Genomic DNA, 22,120 nt, shown 5'->3' with positions numbered 1-22,120 from the left:
CTTCAAAGAGCATGTTCAACCTGTGACTAAGCCACATCGATGGAGTACTGAGGAATGATGAGCAGAAACAATTCAGAGGCACCATTTTCTTGCTTACAGTTTATTTTTTAGTTCTAGTATTGACTTTTTCATAAATATTCACATCTCCAATAAGATCCTTGAGAACAGTGCCCATATTTTTATCACAAATTAGCACCTGGTACACAGTAGATGCTCATCAAGTATTTTTACCACCTCATTTTAAATATTTTCCCACTGGCCAATGCTTCCCCAAAGATGACAGTTCTAAGGTTTACAGGGAAACACAGACCCAGCGATATCCTTTCAAAAGGGAGTTACCTTCCAATTCTTTTGATTATATGAACATATAACTGGTGCTTGCTACACTAAAACATGCTAACTTTCTCATGATTCAGAAACCTCCAAAAGAGGTTCATTATCTTCATTTTTTTACAGATAGCATCTTATCTATGGCAATTTATACTGGGTTTTCCATTCATGGGAGTGACACCAAGTTTTCTTTTTAAATGTTTAAGAGGAAGTAACTCAATTTAAAGGTAAAAAACCCTGAAGTAATGCAGACGTGGAACACAAATGAGGTAAAACCTTGTGAAGGGGGTTCAGCAAGGACTAAAGACTGGGAAACTGCCGCAGGCAAAGTGTCATGTTGAGGGGCAAGTGGGTGTGCTTCCAGTGGTGCCGGTGTGTCAGATTCATCAGGCCTCTGAGTTCACTGACGTGACAGAACACCACCACGTTAACGAGACTCTGCTACATCTTGTGAGATCACACACCATTCAGTGGGCTACAAAAGCAGAGGTCAATAACTGATACCAAAGCAAATTCTTGAAACTTAAATCTTTATAAAGCAAGATATATCCTAGTAATGAGCTGCTCCCAGACAAAATAATCAAAAAGGCATTCAGCCAGGGGCTGTATTTAACAAGCAAAGTATCATCAAAATCTAATTACCCAACTTTTATTACTCCAACTGCAATATAAAGAGATCTCAGCTGCTTGGGGGAATGTACAATTTCTGCAGCCTTCAAACCAAGGCAGAAAGCCACCCAACTCTGTAAGACAAGCCTGTGAGGTACACTTTTCTGAAGGAAATGGCTGGGTCTCTTCACCAAACCCAGTTTTCAGCATATTCCAGTTAACACACACCCTAGTACTGTTTACAAACCAAAGGAAAGAGACCACTGCTTCATATAACACATCCCCTGAAACAAGGAGAGTATCATTCTGTGGGAATAACATCTTTGGATTCTGCTTCATTTTGTTTCACTTCGGCTTCTGTGGCAGCTGGGGAAGGAGCAGTGACTGTTACGGTGCTTTCTGCCTCTGTTGCACCTCCAGCCTGGGCAGCTTCGCCTCCAGCCTGGGCAGCTTCGCCTCCAGCCTGGGCAGCCTCGCCTCCAGTCTCTGCTTCAGCATTCCCCTTCTCAGATGCCATTCCACAGGGTGTCTCTGCTTCCAGCAGCTGTTCAGGATGTGGACCACCAGTGGCCTCTGCCGTGTCTACGGGGCCTTTCCCTTCGGCCAGCATTTCACTACTTTCTGGAGCAGGCATTCCTTCCCCCTCTACTGCCCTCACTGTTGCTGTAATCACCTCAGCTAAGACTTCTGCAGCCACCTCCTCAGGTGTCTCTTCTTTATCCTCACCTCCTAAATTGTCATCTCCTTCGATTTCTGGATCAACAGCTTCATTGGTGAAAGGGTCTTCACCCTGGCCAGGAAGAAACACAAGTCAGTGCAATCGTAAAGAACTGTCCAAATGAGAAATGGAGGAGGCCTACCTAAGTTGCTGGGAGCTCATGTTTTCATGATGGGCAGAGTCAACAAGAGAAATACTTTAAACTACATCAGGTGAGTTAATCCTACAGGCTCTCAGAGCCTAAAGACTCAGAAAAGACATGTCAGAAAAGCTTCACCAGCACTATTTTGCACTTTTATTCAAGCATGTAACCATGAGGAGAAGCTTAGATTTAGCTTTTCCACACCAAATTAAAAAAAAAAAAAGCCTTGTAACAGGAAATTAAGACTATTTTAAATTTTAGTTTCATTTAAGCTCAGAGCCCTGGTTGAGGGTTATCCCCATTTTACACATAAGGAAATGAGACTCAAAGATCAGCAATTGGCCAGAGGCCACACAGCTATTAAACAGTCAGGAGTCAAATCTGAGTCTGACGCTCTGAGAAGACAAACTTCTCACGAGCATAGGCTAAAACTGTTTCTAGTTTAGAAAAAGAAAACTAAATATTATCACTACAAGATTAGGAAATGTGTTTTAAAATATGGTGGTTAGAAGCTTGAGTCCACACTTGACTTCAGACACTTTCAATCTGTTTAGGCCACAAAGTAAAACAATGATCGGTCATGGTTCTTAAATTGGTTACAGTAAGTCCTCACTTGATGTTGTTGACAAGTTCCTGGAACTGCAGATAAACCATGTATAACAACCAGTTTTACTACAGAGCAATTGATACAAACAGGAGTTAAGTTCCTACAGCATCTCGTCAATGTTTAAACGATGTCAAATGAAATGACATTATTCAAGAACCCGCTGCATTTAGATTCTGGGCCTTGAATGGATGGAATGCATCGTTAAATACTGCAGCATTTAGTAACTGAGAAGAGGGTGAACAGGTCCTAGCCAGGCTATACTGGAGCTCAGCTACCAGCCTCAAATGCTGAAGTCATGGGGCTGAGCATTTAGCAAAACGGGCTTACCAAGGAGGAATCGGGGGCTCTCCCAACTTCTCTCCAGGGCACACTCGTTGAGACTTTTTACTACTCTGCCCCTGTCACTATCACTGGTTGTGGCACCTCTGGTTCTTCCCTTCACCTTGATCCTCCGTTTCATTATTGGTTGACTCTGCCAGCAAAACCTCTTTTTCGCTTCTTTCTTGGACAATTATCTACCTTGGATTTTGTTTTTTTAAACATATCACCATCATTTGCTCAGTATTTTACAGCTAGATAATCAAGGTTTCTCGTGGTAAGAGTTACCATTGTACAGATTAATCAAGCAGAATCACATCCCAGAGTTCTCAAGCAAACAGTCTCAGGAAATCCACACGCCCGATACACTGCAATATCCCTTAACTCAGAAGTGCTAAATACTGCACTCGAGATAGTTTCATACTCGCAATTCATCTTACGTTTTAAAAGCTTTTCCCGTCAATTTGTGTTCCCGGACTCCTAAACACAAACCTTGAGGTATTTTTCCAGCATCTTCACTATATGTCTGTTGTTCAAAACACTCTTAGCCACATGGAGACTTGTTTTCTTAAACTGTTCAGCAGCCAACTGCAAAGGGAACCAAATACGGGCTTTTAAAAATGGCTCTTATAGAGGAGCAAGAGAACACACTGGCCAGGCTACAGTGAGTTGCCCTGAGATCAGCCATGTGCAGAGGTGGCTAGCATCTTTCTTCACTGAGGAAAATCCTCAAGTGCCAGACGCCAGGAGTGTGAGAGAAGGCACTCGAGGTATCAGAGCTGACACTATGAAAATGTAGAAAAGTCTGATAATCTTAAAGGATAAAAGCATAAACACATCCCAGTTACTACGTGCACAAGCAAGGATGAAACAAGTGTTTCCAGATTAGAAGCTTTGTGGACTAAGTAGGGAAAAAGGGCAAGCCCTTCAGTTTTGAGTTATAGTGACTTTAGAAGTTCAATAGCAAAAGTACAAATGTCCCAAAACAGAGCTTGACATCATACAGTAATCCCTGTTTATACAGTTTATACAGTGCTTTTGGCTGCTCTTTAATAAAACTGGCAGATGGGCAGGCAGGTATTGACATCTCCATTTCATAGTTGGGTAAACTGAGGACAGAGATGTTAAACCAGGGGTCAGCAAGCTACAGCCAGTGGCCCCAGTGCAGCCACACCCATTCTTTCACTTAGTGTCTAGGGCTGCCATTGCCCATCAACGGCAGACTTGTTGGACGGAGACGCTATGGCCTGCAAAGCTGAACACATTTACAAGTTGACCCTTTACAGAAAAATTTACTGACCCTAAAAGTAAACTTTTAGCCTCAGGCCCCATCAGCTAGTAAGGAGCAAATGGGTCCTGAACTCTGGGTCCACTGGGCACTCTGCTCTGAATAGCCCTCGGCCTCAGCTTACAGGAAAACCAGTTTTTCAGCAAATGGGGAATTGACTCATTTACAGGGAACATTCTCAAACCAGAATTTCAGCTACTGTATTTAGTCAATTCTAAGCGACATACTTTCTCACATCTTAATGGAAACTGGGATGCATCTTACAATCAACTGATGAAGTGGCAGACTTGATGTATTAGCAAGAGCTCCTAAGCTGTCGGCATCCCCGTGTAGCACACAGAAGGTCCTGAGCCCCCGCTGGCAGCCTGGCCTCCCAGCTCACAGTGGGAGGGGACTCACCCGGCGGTTGTGATTGTGGTCCACAGAGTGCAGGTGCCGCTGCAAGAGCTGGTGCTGTGCGGGGATCAGCATGTCACAAGCCAGGCAGTGAGCAGCCTCGATCTTCTTGAAGAAGTGCTCGTGGCCAATCCCTGTGGATGAAACCCACGTCATGTGGGATCTGGGACAGCATCAAGTGATGCTTTCCTCCCGGCCCCCAACAAAACTCCCATTTTCTCCCTACAGACCTAAGAATTTAGGACAGATTCTGAGACAGGCGTCATCTGCCTTCCAGCAGGAATGTGGGGTCAGGACAACCAGTCTCTACACCGGGGCATTTATTAAACTTTTCTCATCCTTCGGCCCAAGGAGGAAACAAACTTCCGAGTGCTCCACTGAGTGCTCCACTCTGATCAGTCACCTACAGAGCTTCGATCTCCACGAGGCCGTGCTCAAGGGCCTCTGACCACTGCTGAGTGCCCCTCCCATGGGTCTTCACGTCACATCCTCGGCCACCTGTGCCGGCTTCACACGGTCACATGCCTTAGCGCCACGCGGAACAGCACCCATCCCAGATCACAGCTCACCTTTGAAAGGATCTGGTTTTGGTTTTGTGCTTTCCTTCTCCAGAAGTTCCTGGCGCCGCTTCTCAATCTTCTTATTCCTGTTTACAATGTATTCCTAGAGGGGTTGGGAGACAGCACCAAATGAAATCAGGAGAGGGTGGCACAGCACCAAGAGGCAGCTCACCACGGGCGGCTGCCAACCCCCTAGCAGATGACAGCCTGTCTCAACCGTCCCAAAGGTGAGAAGACAGCTATCAGAGCAGCTCTGGTGGAAGAACTAGTGGGAACTACAATGGCTGTCAGCTCCTCTGACACGGGGACTTAAACAACTGTTACTCTGGAGATAGAAAACCTAAGTTTAGGCCCCTTATTTCCCTTCTGCTTCCCTTCTCTGACACCTGTAGGATCATTGGGAAATGATGTCGGAAGCCAAGCATGTCTCACCTGGAGGAACTCCACCGTCTTGTCAGGGAGTTTGGTACTTATAAACCGCAATGTCTCTTTGTGAAATTTGCTTTGCAGATGCTTCTGGATTTCTTCATCTTCAAAGCTACGAAACTTGCACACGGAACAGGCGAACTGAATCCTGAAGAAAGAGAAATGATACAGGGGTAACCATCTCAGCTTAGAACTGAAATGGAAATGGGAAAGTGATTTCTGAACCAAGACTTCTCATGGGGCATCAAGAGCAGCATTACCCCATTTTCCCATCTTAAGAACACGAGCACAACCTCGAAGAAAGTGATTAATAGAGCAATTTATTGCCATCTAGTCTCTTTGGCCCAAAAGCCCCTACGAGAACACCCTAAGATGGGGACTATTCAGAACTAGGAACTCCCTAAGCCCACTGCTCTGGGGGCACAGTACCTAACACCACAGCTTCTCAGATGTGTTTCTTTTTTGCAGCCACACCAACACCGTTTGGGCTTTGCACTTTTGCACTTCTTTTTCTATTTAAAGACAGTCTTGAAGGTAACAGCTATATATAATCGCTCCGTCCAACTCCAGAGGTGGTCCAGATTTGGACAAGGCAGCAGAGCGCCTCCTCAGCAGCTGTGCTGAATGGAGATCACTTGTGAGATGACAAACACAAGCCAGGGGCCAGGGAACTCCCCGTAGGCCTGCAGGAGGGCAACAGAGCCCCCTGCTGGGCACATGAGGACCACATGGACCCACAGGCAAGATGACCCACACGTGTTTCCCAAGTTCTGTCTCCCACCACACTGACTAGAGTTTCCCCAGACACTTGAGTCAGCTCCACTGCATCGTGGAGTTGAAGACAGATAAGCTCAGGAGCCGTGCCAGTGCCCAGGCCCAGCCGACCTCCCCCCTCGCCTGCCTCCTCACCTGTCAGCTGCTCGGTCTCGCATCCTGTCTCTCCTCCTCTGCTTTTCCCTTCTCTTCTTCACTTCATCATCCTCATCATCCTTCTCTCCTGCAACAGATAATTCCCTTCGAGACCCTCTGCGGAGCCCACAATGGAGCTGACCAGCAGGGCCTTGATGGGACCGCAGCTTAGCCACCGCACCCCGTGCCCCACCACTGCCTCCACGCACAGCAGGGTCAGGATACCCTGAGGCACCAAGGGGCTGTCAAAGCCCCCCAACAAGGATAGGCCTTCGAGGAGAACCCTTAGGAATTCCCAGGGGAGAGAACTCACTCCCCACGTGGCCTGATAAGGGGACACGGCCCACCCATCCCACTCACACTGCAGCCCACCTGCTCTCTGTGCTTCCCTATCCTGCTGTTCCAATCCAGTTCCCTGAAGGGGTCTTCTCCCAACATCAGTTAAGAGAGAGAGAGCAGTTCTTCCCAGGTAAAGAGGCAGCCGCTGGACGGCCTCAACATAAAGCAGGCTGTTCTACCGCCCTCCGTCCCACCTCTAGGTGGACCATGAAGACCAACCCATCGGCCTCCTCTGAACTAGGGCTCAGCAGGTCTGACAGTCCTTGCTGGCCCAAACTCTTCCTTCCACTTACAAAAATTGTCACTCTAGGGCTTTCCCAGGGCTACATGGGAAGCAATCCTAGAAAGAAACGTGGGAAGAGACCCATGGGTCCTCCGTCCGTCCCCTGGGGCCAGCACAGGAGCTCCTCTGCGAGCCATGCAGCCCAGTGCACCAGTGTGAGGCCAGGCCAGGCCACCACGGCTCAGAGCCAGGGCCAGACACTGAAAAAAGGTCGGATAAGCATCTGAACTGTAACCCCTACCCCTGATGCCAGTCACGAGACTGTCCCACGAAGATGGCGACCGGCGTGCGCTGCTCAGAAGCCTCTCAAAAGGGCGTGTGGGATTTTTGGCAAGAGGTCACTGCCTGAAACTATTACTGCTGTTTAATAGCAAAGTCATCCCAGGTAGGTAGCAGGACCTGCGCGCAATAAACATGTCACCTTTGCTTTAGCATTTTCCCCGCTGCATGAGCTTCTCAATGCTCTGTGTGGTCCCATGCTACAGAACAACTGTTTCAATGAACAGGGTGGGAAGACCTCAGATGGTTGGCTAAACCTGAACATAGCAGGGAAGGAGCATCTAAGATGGGCCTTCAGAATTTATGGCAGAAAAGTCACAAAGGAGCCAACCTGTGATACTTGGGGGAAACCAGCTATGGACAGACCCATGGAAACAGGAAAAGAAACAAGTAGCATTTGGATAAGATCAAGGCCACCACGTCTCCGACTGTTTCTCCATATACCCCCGAGGTTTAACGTGGCTTAGCTCTTGCTGCCAACTTTGGACTCTTAGGTCTTTGGCACTGGAACTGAGACCTGCTGAGCAATGGCTGCCTCCGGAGGATCTTGGCCTCGGTGTACCTGACAGGCCTCCCCGTGCCCCAAGCTCCCAACCCAGGCAGGTATCCAAACTCCGGCCCATGCAGCGACATGCACTGCAGTTGCCAGTACCCCATGATAGAGGCTGAGAGCACAGCCCTGGGCTGGAAACCGAGGGAACTGTGGCAAGAATGAAGCCCAGGAGAAGACAGTACAGGGACCAGCACTGGCCAAGGGGGAACAGAGAAGACGGGCTTGAGGGTACCTTTCCTTTTCTCTTGTGTTTCTGAAACTCTTTTCCCTACCACTGCGAGCTGTTGCAGACACCCAGAGAGTTCTCCCGCCTCCACCCGGCAGCCTGCATTGACTAAGGCCAACAGACTTGTTTCCAGTAAGTGCTGCTCCAAACACTGGAGCAAAGCCTCGGGGTGAGCACCACAGCCAAGGCCAGCCAGCAGCCAGCCCCTCCATCCAGGCCCTAGGCTTGCACAGAAGCCCAGCCTGGCTGGGAGCTGAGTAGTGAGTGCAGGACAGCCAGGCAGACACAGGAAAGTTCAAAGGGACACTGGGCAATGCCTACCTCTCTGCCTCCCAGAGTCGAAGAATTCGTCCTCCTGAAAAAGGACACACACGAAATCGGGCAGTGAGGTAGTTTCCAAAAATGTCCACACCAGCCCAGCTCCCCAGATTCCTGCTGGTCGCTGTGCCACGAGGAACCCAGCAACAATGTGTCCGGACAAGGCCCAGGGCCTGGGGATGGAGCCTGAGTGTGTCCTGTCACTCCTGCTTGCTTTCTGAGATTCTGTAATGATGACTAAAGTGCTTTTTTATTAAAATCACTCTCTTTCAGTCCAAAGAATGATCTCTGGCAATTTACACCTGCGCAGCTCTGCACATGGGAACACCAGGAGCTGTATGTCAAAAAACCCTAATTTGTAGGATGCACGTTTCAGTGTTCTTTACTGAAAATGGGCTTTACCAAGTTTCCTAGCCATTTCTTTATACTTGCAAAGCTTGTAAATCAGGTATAGATAAAAATGATCATCTAACCAAAAATCAAAACAGAGCCATCGAGCTCAAGATTAGTCATCAGCAGGTACACAGATTCCCAGACTCGATCTAAGCAAGCCAGGCAGAGGGCGAGCAAGACCCCCAATAACTGAAAATTTACAGCTGTTTGTCCCATCAACCCTGCCCCCAGCCCACCGGACCGTCAGAAGCACATGGATAAGGCCTGCAGACTCCAGATCTGCAGGCCCTCCATCTGACTTGGATCAGAATTTGCAGGGGGTGGCAAAGGCTCGCTCCCCAGGTCCTGGCTAAGAGCCGGCCTTAAGCACCAGTCTCCTGTGACTGGCTGGAAGGACTGAAGGCCATGACTGGGCTCAGCACCAGCACGGCGCTGGCAGCAAACAAGTCTCAGGGACTGTTTGGAAGCCTCAGCCTCCACAGCCCTGCACTCAGCGTGTGTGCATGGCAGGTGCGTCACTGTAAGACACACGAGCGGCTAGGGAGGGGGCTGGGAATTTCTTCAGGAAGGGAAGGATTGTTCTAAGTGGAAATCTCTTAGAAATCTAGCTGCAACTCAGGGTATTAAATCCACTCACGAGGTAGAGGCATCTACTACTGCAGCTGTCCCCGCCTCTGTGAGAAAGAGGCTCAAATAAGAAATAAATCCTACACTAGAGACAAAGGAGGCTAACCAGTGAAGGTGGACTTACACCCCTGAATTCTTCATCTCCCGACCGGAAGTCACCAGCTCCATCATCTACCAGACACAAAGGAAGAGGGAAAGTCAGCCCCTCAGCGGTTGACCCACTCCGTTTTCACCCTCCCAAGCTCACTGTCCAGAGTGACGGAGCTTGTCCTGATTACAGTGGGGGCTCTGGGAGCCTGGGTGACACACAGCACCCTTGAGTTCCCGCATGTCCACTGTACAGACAAGCTGGCTGAGCACCAAGCATGCAACAGACTCATCTTACACCCACCCAGGCCTACTGACCCCCACGGCATACCGTTTTCAGAAAAATCTCCTTCGCTGTCAGCCCGGGCCTGTTTGGGATCTGGCTCCTCGTAGATTTGCAACTGCTTCCGTTTCCTGCCCATGCCGTCTGGGCCGCAGCGGTCAAACCCTCTCCTCCGGGGCTACAGACACAAGCACATCCCGATGTACCGCTTACCCAGCCATTATGATATCCCAGAGAAATGAAGAATGGTTGTAAGATCAGAGAACAAAGGCAGATAAGATCTTTTCACAAAACAAGGAGAGATAAGAGTTAAAACCATCCCAAAATTTTATGCTGAATGAAAGAAGCCAGAGAAAAAACCATGTATTATATATAATTGCATTCATATGAAATGTCCAGAACAGGCAAATCCATAGAAACAGAAAGTAGATTAGTGGTTGCCAGGGGCTGGGGGAGAAAACAGGGAGTGACTGCTAATGGCAAAAGTTTCTTTCTGGGTTGACGGAAATGTTCTAAAATTAGACAGTGACAGTTGCACAATTCTGTACATTTTTACCAAGAGTTGAATGGTATACTTAAAAATGAGTGCATCTTAAAGTCTATAAATTTTACCTCAATAAAGCTGTTTACAAAGGAAAGCAAAGAAGACGGGTTATAACTTCGCAAGAGCTTACCCGATCCCTCATCCAGGTCTGTGACTGGCCACATCCATAGGGCACAGAGTTGTCATAATTGCCCGCCGCCCCCTGCATGCCCATCACGCCGTAGTTGGGGGCCATAGACTGGGAGAAGAGGGACGGCAGAGGCCTGCTAGGGGAGGGGCCTCCCAGGCCCCGCCCACCAGTGTAGTTCATCTCATTCCAGGAAGCAGACAAAGGCTCAGAGGAGGCTGCTGGGGGCAAGAAGGGGTCACTGCGCATGAAGGTGTTGGGATTGCTCCGGTCCTGGAAGCGGCTCTGGCCCCTGCCCCGCATGAAGCTATCGAGAGAGCTCCGCTCGCGGGCGGGGTCCCGGCAATCGCTGTACTGACTGCTGAAGCCCCCATTGCGCTCCGGCCCCAGGTCAAAGTCGAAGTCGTAGCTGTAGCTGGGGCGGTAGGGATTGTGCTCAGGCAGGCAAGGCCTGGAGTCGTAAGAATCAAACGAATGGAAGCGGAAGGAGCTGCAAAGAAAGCACACCCTTTACTACACACTCTGCGTGCACCCTCACTGCCTCCTGCAAAGCTCACCTCCCCATACTCAGAACAGCCAAGGAAACCAAACCACCACGTGCCCCTCCTAAATTCTCAGAGGCCAAGCAGACCAACACTCCCTTCCAAACACTGATGAATGAATAAGGGGCACAAGCCCTTGGCCATAATAATGGGGAGGCTCTGCTAGGCACCCAGTGCAGAAATAAGGAGTCTAGCATATTTTAGCAGTAGTCACGTCCTGAGCCCCACCCCTTAGGAAACCAGCAAGTTCTATAACAATGCCTCTGTCCAAACAAAGGCCCAACTCATCTACCCATACTCAGGTGGGAGCCAGGGAAGAGACCTCCTGGGAGAGCCGGTGCCCACTCCCATCTGTACAAAGCTGGATGTGCGGGATCCCCAGGGAAGGGCTCAGGTCCATAATCACCTCTCCCGGTCCTGTATGCCCTCCCCACCGCCGCTGCTCCCGCCCCTGCCTCCTTCCTTGGACATCATGTCCAAACGCTGGTTGATCTTGGCAATGAGCGAGTCGGAATTGTCGGTGCATGGCTCTGGGCCATAAGAAGCCATATGCACAGCAGGGCCCCCAGCTGCCAAGCCATCGCTAGCCTTGGTGGTCTCCCACGAGGCTGGGCCATAGCTGTAGGTTGCTCCTGTGGTGACGCCGGTATTCTGGGCACCATAATAATTGTAGTTTTCATAACCTGCCAGAGAGAGGAAGAGCCAAGTCAGACCTCCGCAGCCACAAGGTTGGTCCATGGTGGACATATCTGGGGAGGAACACCCACTATCCACAGAGAAGGAAGAGGGTCATGGGACCAAGTGCCGCTGGCATCTCCCACCTTTGGACAGCTCACAAAGGCAGCAGGAAGAGGGAAGGGGCAAGGCCTTCACTCTGAGCAGTGGGGTTTTCATGCTAGATCCTAAGGCTTGCTTCCCATCCAAAGCCAGAGGAGTGGCAGTTGGGGCTGGTGACAGACCCACCAGAGCTACTGCTCCCAGGACACAATCACAATCTCCTCTCATCACAACCTCCTGTAAGTTCCCCTCGAGGACTGCTCAGCACCTCAGGCCGGCCTGCCGAGCCTTCAGGAGAACTGAGCACAGCTAGGAGGGAATATGGGGATCCCTGCATCCCAGTTCCTCTCAGAAGCCCTCATGCCCACTCACGGACCCCCAGAAGGGCCTACCTTGCCAGCTAGCCACACCAGCTCCATATGCACCTTAGAGGAAACAAAAATACACAACAGCTGTTCGCAGAATGAAGGCACCTGAGACACCCCCACACACACACCTGGATTTTGAGGACAGTTGTCACCTCACTCCACTATCCACAGGAGAAGGGCTACGCGTGGCTGTGGCAGTGCCCTTGGTTTCCTATTAAGACCAGGAAAGGCTGGGGCCCACCAGCTGTAAAACTTATTTCCTACTGGAGCACTCTGAAGCATAATCAGGGCTTCCCTCCCAAGCAAGGCCAATGTCCCCCATCAGGGTAATGGGAAGGATGCTGCAGCCTTCCCAGGAAGCTCATCCAGTGTGGGCCACCCGCCAAGAGGCCAGCAGTCCAGGTCCCCAGGCAGAGCCCTTCTAAAGTGCCAGCACTCACCAGGAGCCAGAGCTCAGACACTGCCAAAAAACACCAGTGAATGCACCAGTGGAAAATCATATCCTCAACTTAACTGAGCAAGGGGACATTATGTGCCTGAGTGACGTGGGAAGCTTCTTCCCGAGAAACTCGGAGATGGGGGAGAAGTGACGTTGCCCAGTGGTGTTAGGGAGAATCCCACGCTCAGAAAACAAAGCAAGCCCTTGTCCCATCCCCTGGAACAGCAGAAAGCAGGACGCCTTGCAACCAGAGCACATTCTGGCCCCTCAAACGTGCTTCGCACCATGATCTGGACTCCAGAGCAGAGTCAGCAAACAGGCCCCAGGCCAAATCTAGCCCATCGAAAGTTGCTGTGCACCCCCAAGCTAAGAATGGGTTTTGTGTTTTAAATGGTTAGGGGGGAAAAAAATCAAGAGTATTTCATATGACATATGACTTTTGACATGAAACACATCGTTTACACATTTGTCAAAACACATATAGGACTACACAACACAGTAAATGTTAATGTAAACTATAGACTATACTTAATAACAGTGTATCAACATTGGTTTATTAATAATAGGGAAATCTGCAGGGGTCAAATTAGGGTGAGCACATGGAACTCTATATACTACCTGCTCAATCTCATAAAACTACTAAGAAACAAAGTCAATTAATTAAAAAAATTTTTGAGTATACCTTCGGCTATTCACTTAGAAGAAAATAACAAACTGCTAAAACAGACTATTGCATAACGTATAAAAATTATATGGTATGCAAATGTCAGTGGGCTTTAGTAAATATTACTGGCACACAGACATATCTGTTCCTTTATAAGTTGTCTATGGTGGCTTCTATACTACAGAGATCAGGTAGCCTGCAAAGCCAAAAAAATGTATCATCTGGCCCTTTACAGCAAAGGTTTCCTGGTCAGTCCCTGGGCTGGCCCTAGCGCCGCCCCAATCCCTCAAATCAGCCTCTCCAGGCTATCGTCCACTGTCCCCCAGCGCTGCCTCAGGAATGGCTTTGTCACGCTGGTGCCGTGGATTGGGGGTTGCAGGAGTCCATGCCTCCCTGGAAAGCAGATCCTACTCACCCTGGGTGTTGGCAGGTCCAGCACTCCAGGCCCCATAGCCTGTGAACAGAAGACCTGTGAGTTAGAATCCTGTATGTTGGTAAAGGGGGTCAAATATATGGTGATGGAAGAACTGACTCGGGGTCGTGAACACGTAATGCAACATACAGCCGATACATTACAGAATTGTACATTTGAAACCTATGTAATTTTGTTGACCATTGTCACCGCAGTTAAAAACAATAAAATCCTATGTGTTTCACCAGAAAACAGGTGCTTTAGAGGGGCTCTGAGCCTAAAAGGATCGCCTCCAAGGAGCTCAGTGCCTTAGAAGAAGGCAGTATAATCACAACACTGACCCCTAAATGTCACCCCACAACTGGCTGACTGAATCATCACACTCCACCTGCCTGAGGTCAAGGGAAAAGAGGGGAGGGGAATGGCCTTAGGACAGCTCTGCCTGTCACCTGCTAAGGAACCTTGGCCTAAGCCTCAACCCACAACTAAAGATGACACAGGATGAGCCACCAGCTAGCCCAGCATTAGGACACAGTCCCATTCCCCACCCCTTGGCTCACCACCGAACAGCCATAAGTGCCCGTAACTGCGAACCAACTTCCTCTCTAGGCCTTGCTTCCATGTAGCTTTGAACCCTCCAACACTTCCCTGGGCCTTCAAGTCCCAGGGCTTGAGCCTGGCCCGGAGGCATCAGACTGCACTCTCCTCTGTGGTAGCTCCCCACACCCTGCCAGACCCCCAATGACAGCATTTGTCTAGTCCCTCTTCATCTGAATGTTCCTGGAGCCTGGCAGGGCTGGGCACAGGCAGCTATCTACACTTGTCAAATGACTTCACCTTTACCAAGCAAGAAGTTACCCCATCTCCTTTACCTGAACAACCCAAACCACTAGCTGAGTGCTGACACATGATGGGCATTGAGCACACGTTAGCCAAATGCCATTCAGAGACCAGAGAACTAGGCTCAGAAGTTAGGGAACTTGATCCAAAATCAAACTGAAGTTTGCCCTCTAAAAGGCACACACACCCTCTCTACACCACACAGCCTTCCACATCTGTGCAGAGAAAAGCAGAATGGTGGTTTTAACAGCAAGTGACCAGCGGCAGGGCACTGTTTACTGTGGAGCACTGGGCTAACAAAACGGCATATGCTGCTCACATAATTTCATAACGGCCCCTGAGGTACTATTTTCCCTATTGTAAAAGCCTGGGAGCCTAAGTCACTTGCCCAAGATAATGAAGCTGGGGAATGGGTCAGGAAGCAACTGTCAAGGCTCACCGACTCCTAGGAAATAACTCCAGATGGAAATGTTACAGAAGGATTCAGGAAAGCTGCAGCATCCAAACTGAGCCAGAAAGGTTTTTAGCAAGTAGAAAGTATGCGTGAGGCAGGATTACTGGTTGAAAAGATCTGGTGGAAAGTGAGGCAAAGAATGATGAGACCCAGTCAGGCTGTAGAAAAGACCCAAGAGCCAAACGGAGCCATCCGAGGACCCTTGAGACACCCATGCACCTCAGGACCTTCTGCCTCTGCAGTTCCTGCGGCGGAATCCTGATAATGCTGCCACCTTTCAAGACCAGTGCCTTCTCTAGCTGCTGCAGCCAAGATCAGACCGCCTGCTTCTCGGACTTCATATACTTAGATATCCCAACTGTTCCCTGTAGGCACATTCGTCTCCCAGCACAGAGCAAAGCCTTCCCAGGAGGTACTGATTCTCGAGACGAGGAGCAGAGCCCCCGCGGAGGGCCGTCCTGCCGCAGGCCCTGCAGCCCAAGTGGACGAAAGGCACATTCCCTCTTTGAGTCCCCAGCACCTCCAGGCCACCATAAGGGATTGCCGGAAAGACAGCCACCAATCTGTCACAACCTCAGGGCACATCAGGTTTACAGCACTCCACAAGGAAATACCCAGCATCTGACCCTCCTAGGCCAACACGAGCCAGAAGCTGAGCGCCGCAGCACTGCACTGCGGTGCTGGCGGGGAAGAGAACGACCCCGCGCCACCCGGAAGCTTCCGCCAAGCCCCACAGGTACCGGGACACGACCGGCAACGGGGGGAAGAGAACCCCGCGCCCCACGAGAGCCGACCGTGACTCCGCCCCCTGGCGCCGCCATTTTGTGGCGTCTTCGGAGAGGAAGGCGGGCCCGCGAGCGGTGCGGTCGGCCCGGCCAGGGCTGAGGGGCAAAAACGGTCCCGGCCGCCCGAGGCGCCCCCCGAAGCCCGCCGCAGCGGTGGCCCGCCAAGCTCCGCCCGCCTTCCTCAAGCACAGCCGGCCAATCCCCATACAGCGCCGCGAGAGCGACGGCGCCGCAGTCCAATGAGCGGCGCGCGCGTGCTGCGGTCGCCTCTCCGCCCGGCCGAGTTGTGGTAACCGCATTCGGGCGTAGGCCCCGGCCCGCAAACCTCTGCAAGGCGTACCCAGGCAGCACCTGCCACCCCACCTCGCACTGGGCCGCCCATACAAACCTCCGTAGCCTTGCTCCATGTCTCCGGGTCGGCCCGCCAGCCACCCCTTTTCTAGGCTACCACTGGACGCATGCGCTCAACGCGCCTCCCGCCGCCCGCTACTGGAAAACAAGGCGTATACGTCACTCCTCCCAAGTGCTACCATTGGCTGGCTTTCACAGCGGGCCCTCTTCGGCTGGCCTTCCGGATGCTCCGGCTCGGCGCTCTTAGCATCTTGGGAGTTTGGGTAGGGCCATGGGTGCTTCACTGCGCGCAGGCGCATTTCTTTTTCCCCGCCTCAAGTGCGCAGGCGCTCCCAGCGTCTCCCGGGTCGGGCGCACAGGCGCCCCCAGCCCCTCAGCGAGGTCCCGGCTCCCTCCCGCGCCAACCACGGACTAAAAAGCCAGACGGTGGAATGGGAATAACTTTATTAGACTCGACTTCCAGCCTAGGCCGCGCGGGCCCGAGTCATGGGGCGCCCCCGCCGCCCTCCTCCTCCTCGTCGTCGGCCTCCACGTCGAGGCCCGGGATGCCGCGGATCTGGCGCTCCAACGCTCCGCCCAGCAGGGGCACAGCCTCCTCGTCTTCCTCGGGGGGAGGCGGTGGCGGCGGTGGAGACGCATCCACAGGGGCCGGCTCTGGGGGCACGGGGGGTTGCGCTGGTGCGCCCTCGGCACCCTCCACGCCCCCTGCCGCATCGACCAGCGCCCCCTCTTCTAGGGCGCCGCCCTCGCCCTCCTCCTGTTCCTTCTCCTCCTCGGGGCTGTCAGTGAAAGGGTTCTCGCCCTGCGGAAGGGGCGAGGATGCTGAAAGGAGGGCAGATCCCCGGGGCTGAGGGGCAAAAACCGGTCTGAACGGCCCAAGGCACCGGCCTCCCCAAGGAAACGGGCCAGGAGCCCCTGCCTCACCTTCAGGTAGCGCTCCAGCTTCTTGCTGATGAGTTTGTTGTTGAGGATGCTGCGGGCCACCATGAGCGAGGACTTCTTGGACTGCTCCATCATGAGCTGCGGGCAGGGCAGGCGGGGCTGGAGACGGTGCTCTGGGCACCAAAAGAAGCCCTACCCTGCCACATTGGTGGGGCCCTGCCGCACCGAACACACACACACACCTCGCCCTCCACCTCCACCCCCACTCCACTAGATTGTGTAGGTCTGTAAGGTAGTGTACCTTGGGTACAAGCGTGGGGCCACCTTATAAGCATGGAGCCACAACCTGATTTCATCATTGCTCAAATGCTGTGTCCTTCCGCACCATACTTACTGGTTAAAAGACATGTCTTTACAGCTTATTGCGGAAACCTGATTTACTCGTATAAAAACTTGCAACAAGCAAACATTAAAAAACCTACTAAAAGCCAAATGTGCAATTCATAACAAGGAGCCAGCTGCCCTAATAAGCACAGAACTCTTTAGGATTAACAGGAAGGATATAAAAGCAGAAATACAAATGTCAAACAGTATATTTCAGTGATACACATTCTCTTAATGCATAGGAATCCCAGGATGAAGAATTACTCCCAAGTGGCAAGGTTGAACAAAGGCACTGCTACCCTGCTGGCAAGAGGTTCAACTGTTACATTTTCTGGAAAGCAGTTTGCTGGAACATATCAAGACTAAAAACTTGGGGCCAGCCCAGTGGCTCAGGTGGTTGGAGCGCGGTGCTCCAAAAGTAGAGGTTGCAGGTTCAATTCCCACATGGGCCAGTGAGCTGTGCCCTCTACAGCTAAGATTGTGAACAATAGCTCTCCCTGGAGCTGGGCTGTGGTGAGCGGCCAGAGTTTGGCGTGAGCTGCAGTGGGCTATCGTGCTCCCTTTAAGAGCTGCCGTGAGCTGTTGTGAGCGGCCGACGGGCGACTGGTGAACAACTGCCTCAGCCGGGGGGAGCACAAGGCTCATAACACCAGCATGGGCCAGGAAGCTGTGACCTACACAACCAGACTGAAAAACAACAGCTTGAACCGGAGTGGGGTGGGGAGGCGGTGGGGAAGCAGAAGAAGGGGGAAAAAACAACCTAAAAATTTGAGTAATTCCATCCTGGAATCTATCCTAAGTTTTAGAATTGGAAATGTGTTTGCACAGTGGTCGCAGTAGAGAAAAACTGGAAAGCACCTAAACGTTCTTCAGTAGAGTGGTTAAATGGATCATACATTCCAAAGAATACCATGCAATCCTTAAAATAAGGCTCATCTCTCCCCTTGCACGATAATAAAGATATGTGATAGTCTATAACTGCCAGAGCCTTTTCTCTAGGACTTACACCCACATGGCAGGTGATTTCCTCAGTAGTCAGAGTACAGGCAAATTTCACTTTTGTCATTACGAAGGTAATAAGCATGTATAAAGCCATAGCAGAAAGGAAACAATAAAGCCACTTTTGTTGGGAGGGGGGAAGACCACCTCCAAGACCCCTACTGGACCCCAGACAAATCTTTACACCACAGTTCAAAAAGCCACCTCACTTGCTGTTTCTACTCCCTTTCCCAACCTTCACCTTTTTCTCTTTACACATTTTTCTCTACCACTTGGGGAAAATATTAATAGACCTCATGCTCAAAAGGAAACAAGTTAAAGGTGCACAATTAGGGTCCTACTGCAGATGGTTCCGCCCCAACTCCTCCTCACTTGCCAACACATTATCCTTCGTCCTGGAGGAGCACAGATGGACACAGAGTGTTTCCAAATGGAGGCACATTTACATTGTGTCGACATTTTTGTTGTAATAACCAAACACCACCAGAATAAACTTAAATACTTCTACGCTGGTGCTTTTAATTCTAACAAGTTCCCCAAAAGATGAGTGCCTCTGCAAAAAAGTTATGAGCCATGCTTCCTCCACCTGTATTACAACAAGGTACTTGTCCCCTGCCTCCCCCTCGGTATCAGATGTTACCAATGTGGAATCTTTTTGCTGTGTCCCATGGCATGTCCCTGCCCACCAGCAAATCCTAGTGCTCTGATATGCACACTGGGCCACCTACCCAGTGTTTCTAAGCGGCCATCACCTCCATGGCCTCTGGGTTTCCCCACTTGCTCAGGAAGGCTTCCTTTAACATCAAGGTAAACAAATAATAATCTAAATTTTGTTCTTTTGTTTTTTACATTTGAAATTTCTGTAATTTAAATACATGGTCTGAGGTAGAAGCCAACTTTCCTTTCCAGAAATTTGTAAGACCAACCAGTTTACCTCATTGAACTGAAAAGAAGTCCACATCCCCTTACCGACAAAACTGAAATCGAAAAGGAAAAGTTTTCCACTAAAACTCATTTGGTGGCAAAACATGAGCTGACATTGTTTGTGTACTATCTTTATTTATCCTACTTATAGAAATGGCTTAAAGAATTACTGATGGTTCAACTATAAGGCACTTTCCCAGGTCCTACTGGGGACATTAGTGATCAATCGTACCATGTGGCTGCTCTGAAATCCTAAAATTAATTCAAAAACATCTGGCCCCAGGGTTTCAGGTAAGAGACCCATACTGACTTTGACAAATACGAAGTTCCAAAACATACTGGGATCTTTCACTAGACTTTATTCTGATTCCAGTTTTCCTACTGTACCAGTATCACTTGTTACATTTTAATTGCACTGGCTTTGCAGTAAATTATATCTACTAAAGCAAGGCCCTGAAATCACTACTGCTTTTTGTATCATTTTCTTGGCTATTGTTAGACTTACCTCTACAAACAAAACTTTAAAGTAATTTCAGCCCGCCCCCTCCCTGAGATTTCGACTGCAATTGCACTGTCTACATTAATGTGGGGAGAACTGTTTTTCGTTTCGTTTTGCTATTAATTCTCCCACCTAAGAACACAGTATGTTCCTCCATTCATTGAGGTCTTGTTTCATGTCTTTGAAGTTTAAGAGCCCATAACTTTCTTAAATCTACATTCCTAGTTATTTCATACATTTTATGGTTATTCTGCATATAGACTTTCTCCCCCATTTATGTTTCTAACTGGTTATTACAAGAGTGGAGAAAAACTAGTACTTTTTCTGTGTTATCTTGAATCCCAACCCCCTTACCAAATTCCATGAATTCTAAGAACGTTTTGCTGGAATCATTCAGCTTTTCTAAGAATATAATCATATTATTTGCATATGCATTCATTTCCAGTATTTTATACTGACAATGTTGTTTATTTCTTATTGAAACATCCATGTATTCCAGAAGCAAACTTTTATAGTGTATCACACATTTGAAATCACTACTAAACTGATCATTACTAATCTACAACTGCATTTTTATCAGATTTTTGGAATTAAAGTTAAAAAGGCTTTCTAAAGGGGGCAGACCGGTGGCTCAGTTGGTTAGAGTGCAAGCTCTTGGCAACGGGACTGCCAGTTCGATTCCCACATTGGGCCAGCAAGCTGTGCCCTCCGCAATTAGAATGAAGTCAATGAGCTGCCACTCAGCTCCCAGGTGGCCAGATGGCTCAGTTGGTTGGAACGCGTCCTCTCAACCACAAGGTTGCCGGTTTGACTCCCGCAAGGGATGGTGCAACTAACAACAACAATTGGACCTGGAGCTGAGCTGCACCCTCCACAACTAAGATTGAAAGAACAACTTGACTTGGAAAAGTCCTGGAAGTACCCAATAAAAAAAAAAAAAAAGGCTTCCTAAAAACAAATTCGAGGACAGACTTCCAGCATGGTAGCCTGAGCAGCTCTGTGGACCTGCTCCCTAGTGAAATGGATGAAAACTATTAAAAACAAACAAACGACTATTTTAAAGTCTCTGGAAATTGTCCTAAGGACATACAGCAAACGAAATATTTAGTAAGGAAAAGCTACTAAAACTCAGTAAAAAGAGTGTGAGTTGTAGTGGTTAAAACATGATCTGTTGCTTCCCTGCCTTGCAGCTCGGAGTGATGGAAACTCTTCTATAGACAGTGCTGCCAAGAACACAGCCCTCCTTCTCGTCCCTGCTCATCACAGTTGAGGGCTCTATCTTCCCAACATCTAGTTTCGTGCTGCCGAGGCTAAGTTCTGGGCACAGTTCCTCTGAGAGGTGGGGACTTCCCTCCTCTATTGAGCCCCCATTCATAGAATGGTGGCTTGACCTTGGGCATGGCATGCTGAAAATACTGGCTTGTTCATAAAGCAGAGGTTCTATGCAGGGAGAGGCAAACCAAACCAAGAAGACCATAGGTTACTACTGCCTCCCCACCCATCTCTTATAAAGCAGCAGGGTCACTCAGAGAGATGTGCTCCATTGTCCCCACCCCAAGCTCCAAAGCCTAGGCTCAAAGATTTTGTGCAGGAAGAAAAGAAGGCCTCAAAACACTGAGCTCTCCAATTTCTTCCTAAAGGAACTTACTCCATTTGCAAGAGTTCCTGGAAGTGTAAGACTAAGCGCTCTGTCAAAACAGCAGAGTGTGGAGAAAAGCAATTAAAATGAGAGGGGTAGATGCGACAGCAATATAAACTAAACCACTGGCTAGCTAGGTTACCAGAGAGAACCAGTAAAACAGAGAGCTAAGAACCTCCCTAGGTTCAGAATAAATCTCATCAAACAATGACCTTAAAAATACAATCCCTGTAAAGAAGCCCAAATTTAATTCGATCAGACTGAAGAGCAATTGAGTGCCTCAAGGCATTAATGAAAACAATAGAGCCATCAGCCAACAATTCGTGGAGGTTAACAGCTGAGTTGTAGTCTGGGAGAGAGCCAGTGAAAGGCAGTGCTGTCAAAACCACTGTCATCCCAGGGTGGCTGTGCCCTTGCCCATGGCTGTCTCCTCCAAGACTCAGTATCAGAGGCTTCACATTGTCAGGAAGAAAAAAGACTTCGCTAAAATAATTTGACTAGTCACTAAACAAAGAGACAAGCAAATACAATAAGACTTGAGGGGTAGGAAGAGGAAAAGGCATGATGACACTGTCTCATCAAATAGAGATATCAATAAAGAAATTATACAAAGAAAAATCTTGGAGCTAAGAAATACAACAGAAATGAAAATTTCACTAGAGGGGCTCAACAGTAGATTTGAACTGGCAGAAGAATTAGTGAATTTGTAGATCGACAGAGATCACACAATATGAAAAACACAGAGAAAAAGAATGAAGAAAAATGAATAGCCAGGCTGACAACCTTGGACACCATTAAA

At 49.4% G+C, this 22,120-nt stretch overlaps 2 protein-coding genes across 5 annotated transcripts in view; both read right to left on the bottom strand.

Annotated features, from left to right (window-relative positions):
• Positions 1–84: 84 nt before the first annotated feature.
• AKAP8 (A-kinase anchoring protein 8) lies at positions 85–16,230 on the bottom strand. Of its 2 annotated transcripts, none has more exons than XM_019736854.2 (14): positions 16,032–16,230; positions 13,568–13,606; positions 12,074–12,106; positions 11,311–11,587; positions 10,366–10,852; positions 9,740–9,869; positions 9,446–9,492; positions 8,305–8,338; positions 6,304–6,391; positions 5,401–5,542; positions 4,978–5,071; positions 4,412–4,542; positions 3,217–3,312; positions 85–1,729 (listed from the first exon to the last, which is right to left on the bottom strand). In XM_019736854.2, exons 1-14 carry the CDS (start codon positions 16,048–16,050, stop codon positions 1,241–1,243), a joined length of 2,106 nt encoding a protein of 701 aa, XP_019592413.1. In that variant the 5' UTR covers positions 16,051–16,230; the 3' UTR covers positions 85–1,240. The 2 variants fall into 2 exon arrangements, with proteins under 2 accessions (XP_019592413.1, XP_019592415.1); XM_019736856.2 differs by having other exon boundaries at positions 11,360–11,587; positions 16,032–16,145.
• A 191-nt stretch (positions 16,231–16,421) lies between these two features.
• AKAP8L (A-kinase anchoring protein 8 like) overlaps positions 16,422–22,120 on the bottom strand; it is a 29,813-nt gene continuing 24,114 nt past the window's right edge. For all 3 annotated transcript variants that reach the window (XM_019736857.2, XM_019736859.2, XM_019736860.2), the window contains 2 exons: positions 16,919–17,014; positions 16,422–16,796 (listed from right to left, as the gene is read on the bottom strand). In XM_019736857.2, the coding sequence (XP_019592416.2) occupies positions 16,479–16,796; positions 16,919–17,014 (414 nt within the window). In that variant the 3' untranslated portion in view covers positions 16,422–16,478. The remainder of the gene's footprint in view (positions 16,797–16,918; positions 17,015–22,120) is intronic.

This window comes from Rhinolophus sinicus, linkage group LG07 (genome assembly GCF_036562045.2).
Source record: "Rhinolophus sinicus isolate RSC01 linkage group LG07, ASM3656204v1, whole genome shotgun sequence".
NCBI classification, from domain to species: Eukaryota; Metazoa; Chordata; class Mammalia; order Chiroptera; family Rhinolophidae; genus Rhinolophus; species Rhinolophus sinicus.
This window is presented reverse-complemented; position numbering and strand designations above follow the sequence as displayed.

Excerpts from the sequence above, each read along its gene's own strand:
- AKAP8 (XM_019736854.2), bottom strand. Across the intron at positions 4,543-4,977 it reads AAAACCAGATCCTTTCAAAG|GGATTGGCCACGAGCACTTC; the intron begins GTGAGCTGTGAT and ends TTTCATCCACAG. Across the intron at positions 1,730-3,216 it reads TGCTGGAAAAATACCTCAAG|GGTGAAGACCCTTTCACCAA; the intron begins GTTTGTGTTTAG and ends CTTCCTGGCCAG.